This window comes from Carassius carassius, chromosome 14, assembly GCF_963082965.1.
Source record: "Carassius carassius chromosome 14, fCarCar2.1, whole genome shotgun sequence".
NCBI classification, from domain to species: Eukaryota; Metazoa; Chordata; class Actinopteri; order Cypriniformes; family Cyprinidae; genus Carassius; species Carassius carassius.
In genome coordinates this window covers 839,035-854,034 of record NC_081768.1, presented here as the reverse complement: position 1 = coordinate 854,034, position 15,000 = coordinate 839,035, and the positions used below count along the sequence as shown (strand labels likewise).

The 15,000-nt window shown below is 46.0% G+C and overlaps 1 protein-coding gene across 1 annotated transcript in view; it reads left to right on the top strand.

Moving 5' to 3' along the window:
• Positions 1-15,000, top strand: part of LOC132157554 (cilia- and flagella-associated protein 46) — a 97,451-nt gene that overhangs the window by 53,030 nt on the left and 29,421 nt on the right. Inside the window, exons 31-39 of the mRNA XM_059566926.1 lie at positions 277-438; positions 564-712; positions 792-884; positions 1,180-1,222; positions 1,548-1,694; positions 3,297-3,497; positions 3,829-3,935; positions 4,043-4,204; positions 12,510-12,645. Coding sequence (XP_059422909.1) covers positions 277-438; positions 564-712; positions 792-884; positions 1,180-1,222; positions 1,548-1,694; positions 3,297-3,497; positions 3,829-3,935; positions 4,043-4,204; positions 12,510-12,645 — 1,200 coding nt within the window. The remainder of the gene's footprint in view (positions 1-276; positions 439-563; positions 713-791; positions 885-1,179; positions 1,223-1,547; positions 1,695-3,296; positions 3,498-3,828; positions 3,936-4,042; positions 4,205-12,509; positions 12,646-15,000) is intronic.

The window sequence follows — 15,000 nt, the reverse complement described above, 5'->3', positions numbered from 1 at the left end:
GGGACTTTTTTATTTATTTTTTTATGGTATTTTATCATATTTTCATCAAACATGTTAAGAAGCAGAATCTATCTAAATATCATTGCATTAGATAAAAATGATCTAAAAAGTTATTTTTTTTTTAATAATTATTTTACAATATTATTATAGTTTCATATTTTGAATCCTACATTATAAATGTCTATAATGTCAATTTTGACCAATGTAATGTAAATAAAGACATCTGTGATCTTTAGTGTATGTGTATATCCAGTTGTATTCTGTCTGTATCTGCAGCCGTCTCCTGTGGAGGACCGAGCCAGAGCTAAAGCTGCAGACGTGTCTCTTCCCATCAGCCCCGAGCACTGGGCTCAGTTCCAGTGTCCAGAGGAGCTTCGACAGGCCTTCCTCTCGGACGCCGGTCCTCACAGCATCAACAGCACATCCATCAGTGCACAGGTCAGCAGATCTCTGAGATCTTTTACAAGTTTATCATAAATGCCTTCGTCTTTGCTGAACAAAAGTAATTACTGTTTGATTTTTGACGGTGAATTGCTGCTCGTGTGTTTAATGGGTTGTTTCAGAGCCGAACTCTGTTTTATTTGGATCTGTTGGTGAAAGAGCTGGAGTCTCTCTCCTTGACCCCGCTGACCTTTGCCCCTCTCCACCTGGCAGAGGTCATCGCTCATGACCTCATGCAGAGCAGGAGTCAGTCTGACCTGTACCGCCTCAGGTGACCCTCACACACAGCTGGACACCACACATTACATCAGATATCACAGTGAGATGTGACTGATTTCATCATCTCTCAGGGTCATCAGGAACTCTGGAGATCTGGGGTTCGAGTCTCCGTTTTCTGAGCAGCTGCTGAGCCTCACACACGTTCCTGCAGACGAGCAGATGAGGTGCATTCATATACGATCAGACACGTGCACTTAACATCTGAAAATCATACTCGGATGGAGTTAACAATGTGTTTGATGACTGAATGATTTCCATTGGTTAAATATTTGTAAATCCCACGAACAGACACAACGATGAACAATAGCACCGATTTGAAATAACAATAGAGATGTGATAATTTCTCATGGCACACAGTGGCTGGGAAACACTGCTCTAGATGAACCGCTGGAGTCGTTAATCAGGTTTGCTCATTATCAAGCTCTTCATAGTGTTTAACTCAACTTTATTTGATTTCAGGAGCCAGAGAGCCGTCATTACACAGAGAACCGTGACGGACGAGGTCAGTAGCACACACAGATTGATAGAATGAAAAATGTATTCATTTTTCTTTGCATGAAGTTTCATTGAAAAGTCTATGTATTTTTGACAGCGCAGTGGTCGGTCATTAGGCAAATTCATGCTTTTTTTTAAAAATTCAGTCCCGAAACTATGTGAGATAGAGAGAAAAGGTGAAATATAGTTTACAGAAGACACTAATATAACTATAACTATGTCAAAAAGGACTCTGAAATGAAATTTTCTTTTGAAAATAGTTAGTCTATCAAAAGAATAAATGTAAGAAATCTGAGAATACCATGATGTTTAATGTCAGTCTGATCCCTCAGACGGTGTTTGCTGCTGGAGATCTGTGTGGATGGACAGACACTCTCAGTCCTCATCAGCTGTGGCTGGATAAAGCCCAAGAGTGTCTGAGTCTGAACCTGTTTCAGCCTGCAAAAGTCCTGCTGACTCACACACACCTGACAGCCCAGGTGCACACACACACACACACACACACACACACACACACACACACACAGACACACCTGACAGCCCAGGTGCACACACACACACACACACACACACACACACACACACACACCTGACAGCCCAGGTGCACACACACACACACACACACACACACACACACATGCTCACACACACCTGACAGCCCAGGTGCACACACACACACACACACACACGCTCACACACACCTGACAGCCCAGGTGCACACACACACACACAGAGACACACAGAGACACACACACACACACACACACACAGAGACACACACACACACACACACACACACACACTCACACACACCTGACAGCCCAGGTGCGCACACACACACACTCCTGACAGCCCAGGTGCACACACACACTCACACTCACACACACCTGACAGCCCAGGTGCACACACACACACACACACACACACCTGACAGCCAAGGTGCACACACACACACACAAACACACTCTCACACACACGTGACCGCCCAGGTGCGCACACACACACAATCCTGACAGCCCAGGTGCACACACACACTCACACTCACACACACCTGACAGCCCAGGTGCACACACACACACACACACGCTCACACACACCTGACAGGCCAGGTGCACACACACACACCTGACAGCCCAGGTGCACACACACACACACACAGAGACACACAGAGACACACAGAGACACACACACACACACATACACACACACACAGAGACACACACACACTCTCACACACACACACACACACACACACACTCACACACACCTGACAGCCCAGGTGCACACACACACACACTCACACACACCTGACAGCCCAGGTGCACACACACATACACACACACTTGCATACTCACACACACACACTCACACACACCTGACAGCCCAGGTGCACACACACACACACACACACACACACACTTGCATACTCACACACACACACTCACACACACCTGACAGCCCAGGTGCACACACACACACACACACACACACTTGCATACTCACACACACACACAAACACACACACACATACAAGCAAACTGGGAATCATTATGTAAATTAAGACCACTACCGGGCTGGTAAGATTTTTTTATGTTAAAAAATAAAATAAAAGAGGTGTTGAACACAGCTGTGCTGCACAATATTTTTTTGGAAACTATGATACATTTTATTTTTCAGGATTCACAGATTAATAGAAAGTTCAGTACAAGACAGCATATTCACCATTATAGTTTATCTTACAGAAAAAAATATAAAATAACAAACGCTGTCACTATCTCTCGTATGTATATTGTTGTAAAGCTATTTAGATATTTTCACAGTAAAACTTGAAATTTAAAGATAGTAAAACATATTATTTTGCAGTGTAAGTTTAACAGTGTCATCTCAATCAGTCGTCTGCCGAGGTAATGTCTTCAGATATGTGCTACTGAACAGATTCAGTGATTCAGGGATCTACTTTTCAAATGAGAAACTCAAGATCTACCCACTGAAATATAAATAAATAGGCCTAATAATATGGAAATTTAAACGAACTTACATCTCTTTCCTAATGCATCACTAAAGTCATTAATATGTTTCAGGAGCTTGGAGACCAGCTGTCATTGGCTAAGAGTTTACTCCTGCTGGCGGTTCTGGCCAATCAGGAGCAGCGCTTCGGTGAGGCTCTCGCTCTGCTTCAGGAGGCGCAAGAGATCGGAGGAGATGAGGAGTTCTGTTTTTTGCTCGCTCAGACGCTCCAAATGACCATAGTGGAACAGGAAGAACAGGAAACGCATCATCAGGTGCAGAATGAGTGACAGCCGCTCAACTGAGGACAGTCATACACACCAAACAAGTTTATGGATATTAACATTAACTGAGACCAACACCTGCACCAAAGACTGCAAAACTTTTATCTACATGAATATTGAACATAATCAAGTCTGTATTCATTACATTCTAAATATTCTATTTATTTTATTTAAGAATTTATTTATCTAAATCCCTTAATCCACCCCATACCTTAATTAACAATTTACATCCTAACTATTAATAAGCAGCAAATTTGGAAGTGGAGCCCTGCAAATTGGTTCCTAAACTAAATTGTGTAAATATCTGGTGTTTGTTGTTCAGGTGTGTGCGATCACAGAACAGGCCTGCAGAGCCATCACAGCTGTCCAAGAGCAGAGAGGGAACCGAGCTTCAGTCCTCCGCTTCTTCATCGCATCGCTGCAGACCAGGTGTGGTCATGGGCGCTCAGTGTTTATTAATCAGAGCTGAATTACAGCAACACTGATCCGTCTGTGTGTGTGTGTGTGTGTGTGTGTGTGTGTGTGTGTGTGTGAAGGGCTGCTGTGTTTCGTCTGCATTGTTTGAGTTCTGAGGATCCGTCAGTGGAGATGCTGATCTCGGTGTGCGACACGCTCAAACACACTGCTGCTGAACTCCTACAGCTGGGATACAGAACACACTCTGCCGAAGCCAAGCTAGAACACGCAAACACACTCAGGTGAACACGCAAACACACACAGGTGAACACTTAAGTGAATGCGCGAACACACAGGTGTAAACACAAACAAACTCAGGTGAATACACCAACACACACAGGTGAAAATACCAATACACGCAGATGAACACGCCAACACATTCCGGTGAACACGCCAACACACTCAGGTGAACACGCCAACACATTCTGTTGAACACGCCAACACACTCAGGTGAACACGCCAACACACTCAGCTGAACACGCCAACACATTCCGTTGAACACGCCAACACACTCAGCTGAACACGCCAACACACTCAGCTGAACACGCCAACACATTCCGTTGAACACGCCAACACACTCAGCTGAACACGCCAACACACTCAGGTGAACAAGCCAACACACTCAGCTGAGCACGCCAACACACTCAGCTGAACACGCCAACACACTCAGGTGAACAAGCCAACACACTCAGGTGAACAAGCCAACACACTCAGGTAATCACGCCTACACACTCAGCTGAACACGCCAACACACTCAGCTGAACACGCCAACACACTCAGGTGAACAAGCCAACACACTCAGCTGAGCACGCCAACACACTCAGCTGAACACGCCAACACACTCAGGTGAACAAGCCAACACACTCAGGTGAACACGCCAACACACGCAGGTGAACACACCAACACACTCAGCTGAACACGCCAACACACTCAGGTGAACACACCAACACACTCAGCTGAACACGCCAACACACTCAGGTAAACAAGCCAACACACTCAAGTGAACAAGCCAACACACTCAGGTGAACAAGCCAACACACTCAGGTGAACAAGCCAACACACTCAACTGAACACACCAACACACTCAGCTGAACACACCAACACACTCAGGTGAACAAGCCAACACACTCAGGTGAACAAGCCAACACATTCTGGTGAACACACCAACACACACCGGTGAACACGCCAACACACTCAGGTGAACACACCAACACACTCAGGTGAACACACCAACACACTCAGCTGAACACACCAACACACTCAGCTGAACACACCAACACACTCAGCTGAACACACCAACACACTCAGGTGAACACGCCAACACACTCAGGTGAACACACCAACACACTCAGGTGAACAAGCCAACACATTCCGGTGAACACACCAACACACTCAGCTGAACACACCAACACACTCAGGTGAACACGCCAACACACTCAGGTGAACACACCAACACACTCAGGTGAACAAGCCAACACATTCCGGTGAACACACCAACACACTCAGGTGAACAAGCCAACACACTCAGGTGAACACACCAACACACTCAGGTGAACAAGCCAACACATTCCGGTGAACACACCAACACACTCAGGTGAACAAGCCAACACATTCCGGTGAACACACCAACACACTCAGGTGAACACGCCTACACACTCAGGTGAACACGCCAACACACTCAGGTGAACACGCCAACACACTCAGCTGAACACGCCAACACACTCAGGTGAACACACCAACACATTCCGGTGAACACACCAACACACTCAGGTGAACAAGCCAACACATTCCGGTGAACACACCAACACACTCAGGTGAACACGCCTACACACTCAGGTGAACACGCCAACACACTCAGGTGAACATGCCAACACACTCAGCTGAACACACCAACACACTCAGGTGAACACGCCAACACACTCAGGTGAACACGCCAACACACTCAGCTGAACACGCCAACACACTCAGGTGAACACGCCAACACACGCAGGTGAACACACCAACACATTCCGGTGAACAAGCCAACACATTCCGGTGAACACGCCAACACACTCAGGTGAACACGCCTACACACTCAGGTAGACACGCCAACACACTCAGGTGAACACGCCAACACACTCAGGTGAACACGCCAACACACTCAGGTGAACACGCCAACACACTCAGGTAGACACGCCAACACATTCTGGTGAACACACCAACACACTCAGGTAGACACGCCAACACATTCCGGTGAACACACCAACACACTCAGGTGAACACGCCAACACACTCAGGTGAACACAACAACACACTCAGGTAGACACGCCAACACACTCAGGTGAACACGCCTACACACTCAGGTGAACACGTCAACACATTCTGGTGAACACACCAACACACTCAGGTAGACACGCCAACACATTCCGGTGAACACACCAACACACTCAGGTGAACACGCCAACACACTCAGGTGAACACAACAACACACTCAGGTAGACACGCCAACACACTCAGGTGAACACGCCTACACACTCAGGTGAACATGCCAACACATTCCGGTGAACACGCCAATGCACTCAGGTGAACACGCATACACACTCAGGTAGACACGCCAACACACTCAGGTGAACACGCCTACACACTCAGGTAGACACGCCAACACACTCAGGTGAACACGCCAACACACTCAGGTAAACACGCCTACACACTCAGGTGAACACGCCAACACACTCAGGTGAACACGCCAACACACTCAGGTGAACACGCCAACACACTCAGGTGAACACGCCAACACACTCAGCTGAACACGCCAACACACTCGGGTGAACACGCCAACACACTCAGCTGAACACGCCAACACACTCAGGTGAACAAGCCAACACACTCAGGTGAACAAGCCAACACATTCCGGTGAACAAGCCAACACATTCCGGTGAACACGCCAACACACTCAGGTGAACACGCCTACACACTCAGGTAGACACGCCAACACACTCAGGTGAACACGCCAACACACTCAGGTGAACACGCCAACACACTCAGGTGAACACGCCAACACACTCAGGTAGACACGCCAACACATTCTGGTGAACACACCAACACACTCAGGTAGACACGCCAACACATTCCGGTGAACACACCAACACACTCAGGTGAACACGCCAACACACTCAGGTGAACACAACAACACACTCAGGTAGACACGCCAACACACTCAGGTGAACACGCCAACACATTCCGGTGAACACGCCAATGCACTCAGGTGAACACGCATACACACTCAGGTAGACACGCCAACACACTCAGGTGAACACGCCAACACACTCAGGTAAACACGCCTACACACTCAGGTAGACACGCCAACACACTCAGGTGAACACGCCAACACACTCAGGTAATCACGCCTACACACTCAGGTGAACACGCCAACACACTCAGCTGAACACGCCAACACACTCAGGTGAACAAGCCAACACACTCAGGTGAACAAGCCAACACACTCAGGTGAACAAGCCAACACACTCAGGTGAACAAGCCAACACACTCAGCTGAACACACCAACACACTCAGCTGAACACACCAACACACTCAGGTGAACAAGCCAACACACTCAGGTGAACAAGCCAACACATTCTGGTGAACACACCAACACACTCCGGTGAACACGCCAACACACTCAGGTGAACACACCAACACACTCAGGTGAACACACCAACACACTCAGCTGAACACACCAACACACTCAGCTGAACACACCAACTCACTCAGGTGAACACGCCAACACACTCAGGTGAACACACCAACACACTCAGGTGAACAAGCCAACACATTCCGGTGAACACACCAACACACTCAGCTGAACACACCAACACACTCAGGTGAACACACCAACACACTCAGGTGAACACATCAACACACTCAGGTGAACACGCCAACACACTCAGGTGAACACACTCAGGTGAACAAGCCAACACATTCCGGTGAACACACCAACACACTCAGGTGAACACACCAACACACTCAGCTGAACACACCAACACACTCAGCTGAACACACCAACACACTCAGGTGAACAAGCCAACACACTCAGGTGAACACACCAACACACTCAGGTGAACAAGCCAACACATTCCGGTGAACACACCAACACACTCAGGTGAACAAGCCAACACATTCCGGTGAACACGCCAACACACTCAGGTGAACACGCCTACACACTCAGGTGAACACGCCAACACACTCAGCTGAACACGCCAACACACTCAGGTGAACACACCAACACACTCAGGTGAACACACCAACACATTCCGGTGAACACACCAACACACTCAGGTGAACAAGCCAACACATTCCGGTGAACACACCAACACACTCAGGTGAACACGCCTACACACTCAGGTGAACACGCCAACACACTCAGGTGAACATGCCAACACACTCAGCTGAACACACCAACACACTCAGGTGAACACGCCAACACACTCAGGTGAACACGCCAACACACTCAGCTGAACACGCCAACACACTCAGGTGAACACGCCAACACACGCAGGTGAACACGCCAACACACTCAGCTGAACACGCCAACACACTCAGGTGAACACGCCAACACACTCAGGTGAACACGCCAACACACTCAGGTGAACACACCAACACACTCAGGTGAACACGCCAACACACTCAGCTGAACACGCCAACACACTCAGGTGAACAAGCCAACACACTCAGGTGAACAAGCCAACACACTCAGGTGAACAAGCCAACACATTCCGGTGAACAAGCCAACACATTCCGGTGAACACGCCAACACGCTCAGGTGAACACGCCAACACACTCAGGTGAACACGCCTACACACTCAGGTGAACACGCCAACACACTCAAGTGAGCATGCCAACACACTCAGGTGAACACGCCAACACACTCAGGTGAACACGCCAACACACTCAGGTAGACACGCCAACACATTCTGGTGAACACACCAACACACTCAGGTAGACACGCCAACACATTCCGGTGAACACACCAACACACTCAGGTGAACACGCCAACACACTCAGGTGAACACACCAACACACTCAGGTAGACACGCCAACACACTCAGGTGAACACGCCTACACACTCAGGTGAACACGCCAACACATTCCGGTGAACACGCCAATGCACTCAGGTGAACACGCATACACACTCAGGTAGACACGCCAACACACTCAGGTGAACACGCCAACACACTCAGGTAAACACGCCTACACACTCAGGTAGACACGCCAACACACTCAGGTGAACACGCCAACACACTCAGGTAAACACGCCTACACACTCAGGTGAACATGCCAACACACTCAGCTGAACACGCCAACACACTCAGGTGAACAAGCCAACACTCTCAGGTGAACAAGCCAACACACTCAGGTGAACAAGCCAACACACTCAGGTGAACAAGCCAACACACTCAGGTGAACAAGCCAACACACTCAGGTGAACACGCCAACACACTCAGCTGAACACGCCAACACACTCAGGTGAACAAGCCAACACACTCAGGTGAACAAGCCAACACACTCAGGTGAACAAGCCAACACACTCAGGTGAACAAGCCAACACACTCAGGTGAACAAGCCAACACACTCAGCTGAACACACCAACACACTCAGCTGAACACACCAACACACTCAGGTGAACAAGCCAACACACTCAGGTGAACAAGCCAACACACTCAGGTGAACAAGCCAACACATTCCGGTGAACAAGCCAACACATTCCGGTGAACACGCCAACACGCTCAGGTGAACACGCCAACACACTCAGGTGAACACGCCTACACACTCAGGTGAACACGCCAACACACTCAAGTGAGCATGCCAACACACTCAGGTGAACACGCCAACACACTCAGGTGAACACGCCAACACACTCAGGTAGACACGCCAACACATTCTGGTGAACACACCAACACACTCAGGTAGACACGCCAACACATTCTGGTGAACACACCAACACACTCAGGTGAACACGCCAACACACTCAGGTGAACACACCAACACACTCAGGTAGACACGCCAACACACTCAGGTGAACACGCCTACACACTCAGGTGAACACGCCAACACATTCCGGTGAACACGCCAATGCACTCAGGTGAACACGCATACACACTCAGGTAGACACGCCAACACACTCAGGTGAACACGCCAACACACTCAGGTAAACACGCCTACACACTCAGGTAGACACGCCAACACACTCAGGTGAACACGCCAACACACTCAGGTAAACACGCCTACACACTCAGGTGAACATGCCAACACACTCAGCTGAACACGCCAACACACTCAGGTGAACAAGCCAACACTCTCAGGTGAACAAGCCAACACACTCAGGTGAACAAGCCAACACACTCAGGTGAACAAGCCAACACACTCAGGTGAACAAGCCAACACACTCAGCTGAACACACCAACACACTCAGCTGAACACACCAACACACTCAGGTGAACAAGCCAACACACTCAGGTGAACAAGCCAACACATTCTGGTGAACACACCAACACACTCCGGTGAACACGCCAACACACTCAGGTGAACGCACCAACACACTCAGGTGAACACACCAACACACTCAGGTGAACACACCAACACACTCAGCTGAACACACCAACACACTCAGCTGAACACGCCAACACACTCAGGTGAACACGCCAACACACTCAGGTGAACACACCAACACACTCAGGTGAACAAGCCAACACATTCCGGTGAACACACCAACACACTCAGCTGAACACACCAACACACTCAGGTGAACACGCCAACACACTCAGGTTTACAAACCAACACACTCAGGTGAACAAGCCAACACATTCCGGTGAACACACCAACACACTAAGGTGAACACACCAACACACTCAGGTGAACACACCAACACACTCAGCTGAACACACCAACACACTCAGGTGAACAAGCCAACACACTCAGGTGAACACACCAACACACTCAGGTGAACAAGCCAACACACTCAGGTGAACACACCAACACACTCAGGTGAACAAGCCAACACATTCCGGTGAACACACCAACACACTCAGGTGAACAAGCCAACACATTCCGGTGAACACACCAACACACTCAGGTGAACACGCCTACACACTCAGGTGAACACGCCAACACACTCAGGTGAACACGCCAACACACTCAGCTGAACACGCCAACACACTCAGGTGAACACACCAACACATTCCGGTGAACACACCAACACACTCAGGTGAACAAGCCAACACATTCCGGTGAACACCCCAACACACTCAGGTGAACACGCCTACACACTCAGGTGAACACGCCAACACACTCAGGTGAACATGCCAACACACTCAGCTGAACACACCAACACACTCAGGTGAACACGCCAACACACTCAGGTGAACACGCCAACACACTCAGCTGAACACGCCAACACACTCAGGTGAACACGCCAACACACGCAGGTGAACACACCAACACACTCAGCTGAACACGCCAACACACTCAGGTGAACACACCAACACACTCAGGTGAACACGCCAACACACTCAGGTGAACACACCAACACACCCAGGTGAACACGCCAACATACTCAGCTGAACACGCCAACACACTCAGGTGAACAAGCCAACACACTCAGGTGAACAAGCCAACACATTCCGGTGAACAAGCCAACACATTCCGGTGAACACACCAACACGCTCAGGTGAACACGCCAACACACTCAGGTGAACACGCCAACACACTCAGGTGAACACGCCTACACACTCAGGTAGACACGCCAACACACTCAGGTTAACACGCCAACACACTCAAGTGAGCATGCCAACACACTCAGGTGAACACGCATACACACTCAGGTAGACACGCCAACACACTCAGGTGAACACGCCAACACACTCAGGTAAACACACCTACACACTCAGGTAGACACGCCAACACACTCAGGTGAACACACAGGTAAATACACCAAAACACTCAGGTGAACGCATCAACACATTCAGGTAAACACGCCTACACACTCAGGTGAACACGCCAACACATTTCGGTGAACACGCCAATGCACTCAGCTGAACACACCAACACACTCAGCTGAACACGCCAACACACTCAGGTGAACACGCCAACACACTCAGGTGAACACACAGGTAAATACACCTAAACACTCAGGTGAACGCATCAACACACTCAGGTAAACACGCCTACACACTCAGGTGAACACGGCAACACATTCCGGTGAACACACCAATGCACTCAGGTGAACACGCCAACACACTCAGGTGAACACGCCAACACGCTGTGTGTATTTTTTGGGGGTTTTGATAATTTTATTTATTTCTGGTGACGTAGGGGTAAAATATTCATGGCCTATTTGAATCACCTTTCAGTCTTTACGCTGTAATAATCCTCTTGTGTGACAAATTAGTTTTTAAAGCTACAAAAACCCATGTGCACTCATTTAATTCCATGTCTCTCAGTTATAAGAGTAATTTCCCTGAAGTGAATACATGCTGCTGGAATCAGATGTGTGATTGTGTCTCTTTCATCAAGAATACTGGCTGTTCACTCATCGAGTGCAGAAGATAAACAACGCCACCTTCTGGACGCGTTCAGTTTGATGAAGAGCGCTGTCTCTCTTCAGGAGCAAGTTCTCACTGATGTCCTCAATGTTCTTCCACCTCATGAGGTAACAGATGTTTTTAATTATCACTTCTGTACAGATTATATTTTTAGATTGTCTGTGCTGATTTTGGACAAAAATCTGCAGAATTTATTCCAGGGGAAATTAATGACACACTTCACCTTGACTCTAGCTCAACAGTGTTTAGTTTACACTAGTAATAAATAACTACACGCACACACACAATAAATATTATTCACACTGAAATCTATGCACACACACATTTATACACACAGTAAATATTGTGAAGTATTATTAAAGTATAAAATAATGATTATAAAAAAAATCTCTAATAATTAATTCTAAAATATTTCATAATCAATTTTTATGTATTATTCTATTTTACATGTATTTCTAATCTGTTTTCCATTTTTATATTTTAGAGGCATTGATTTTATGTTAAATAAAAACGTAAAAGTATATTTAAAGTAAAAAAGTAATACTGTGAAATATTATTGTAATTTAAAACAAATAATAAAAAAACTGTTTAAATAAAAATTGTTCTAAAAATAGACATAATTTAGTCATATAAATTCTCTCTCTGTTCTATTAGATATTTCCTTTATTTTAAACAATATTCATATTTGTAATATAATAATATTAAAACTATTTAAAATACATTTCCTAATGTAAAAATATATTACAATTTTTTTTATAAATTTTTAATTCTATATTTTTTCTTGTTTTAATATATTTTGGAGACTTTGCATATTAATTTGAATGTCTTAATTATCTCTCAGAAGCGTGTGACACGAATCTCCTCCACACCTTCGATAATCTCGTTTGTTTGTCGTTTGCCGTTCCTCCACATGCGGTAATGTGAACTCTAAAGGACAAAACACACACGGTTTGTTTCCAGAGGAACAAACGCGATTAGCAGACAGTAAATGTGATTTGGTGTGGCGTTCATTAAGCTCGCTGTGACGCGATCCGGTGGTTTTCTGGGCCTCTGTCAGGTTCAGCGTGCCAAACAGCACACAGCTCCTCTAAACGACACGCTAATTCATTTTGCCTCACGCTGCATTATGGATTTTCATTTTCCCAAACGGATTATCTTATTGCAAAGCTCTCTGCATGCTCATATTTATGAAAAGAGGGCAATGAACACATTGACCAAATGTTGAAATCTGAATTGCTAAAGTAATTAGACTCTTGTGCTGTTTGCACTCTTTCCATTTGAAGGATTAGTTTATGCTAAAATAGTCTGTTGTCATTTATTCACCTTCTAAACCTGTCAAACAGAAGATATTTTGAAGAATCTCCAAGCTATGTCAGCACGGCTAATTCGGCCGAAGGTAATCACAGCGTGCCGATATACAGCTCTATCTCACGTCTACAAGTGTGATATTGCATTTATACAACAGTTAGACGGCACAAGTGTGTAAATACATAAACAACAACAACACAGTATCTTTAAAAACCCTAAAAACCCCTCCTTTAATCCTTCTGCCACAGATTTAAATCAAATTGTATTTTATGTTTATTTTAAAATGTTATACTTATTCAGAAATGTCACTCTTGAACTAGTAAATAAGGAGCGTTGAGTTGCTTCATTGAAAGCTAATTGTATTTCTGTATTAAAAGCTTGCTGTATTATGAGATATGGACTGCATCTGATACAGAATTCATTCTTCAGATCAATCTCATATTCTCAATAAACATTAGTTTGAATATCTGCTGAGGAAAGCGATATCTTTGTCGTAACACTGATATCCTTTCATCTGTTAAGGGTGCTTTTGGTACACCGAAGTGCTGTTGGTTTGCAGGTATTCATCTATTGGATTCTGCATAAATCAGAAAACATTCTTCCTTTAGACTGATTTTTACCTAGAGCAGATGGAGCTGTCACACTGAAAGATATTAAATCTAACCGAGACGATGCAGAGAAATTGTTCACTCAAATATATTTCAGAGAGAATGTTTGGCTTTTATATGCACTTGAGTTCAACAATTTTGTATCGTATGTAAAATGTGGTTATTCTGTCAAGCCATTCATATCTGTGATCGATTTTGGCCATATTGGCCTTTAAAGTATCGGTATTGTAAAAAAAGTAATAAAAAAAACAACAAATTGTAAAAACTTGTTCTCTTTATAACAAGTTCTTTATAAATCTATGTTCTTGGACTTAATTGGAGTGATTCATCAGTGCCTGTTATTAAAAAAAATAGTTTGTTGTAATTTTCCTCCGAATGTAATAACTCCATGATGCAGCGGTTGAAGAGTAAATACTCTTCAGATCTGACTTCATTCTGATAACAAACACACTTAACGTTGTTGTTTTCAGTTTTATTAATATGTCAGGTTGAACTCTGATTCATATCGACTGTGATTGAGAGTCAGGATTTAATGAGTGTTGCTGT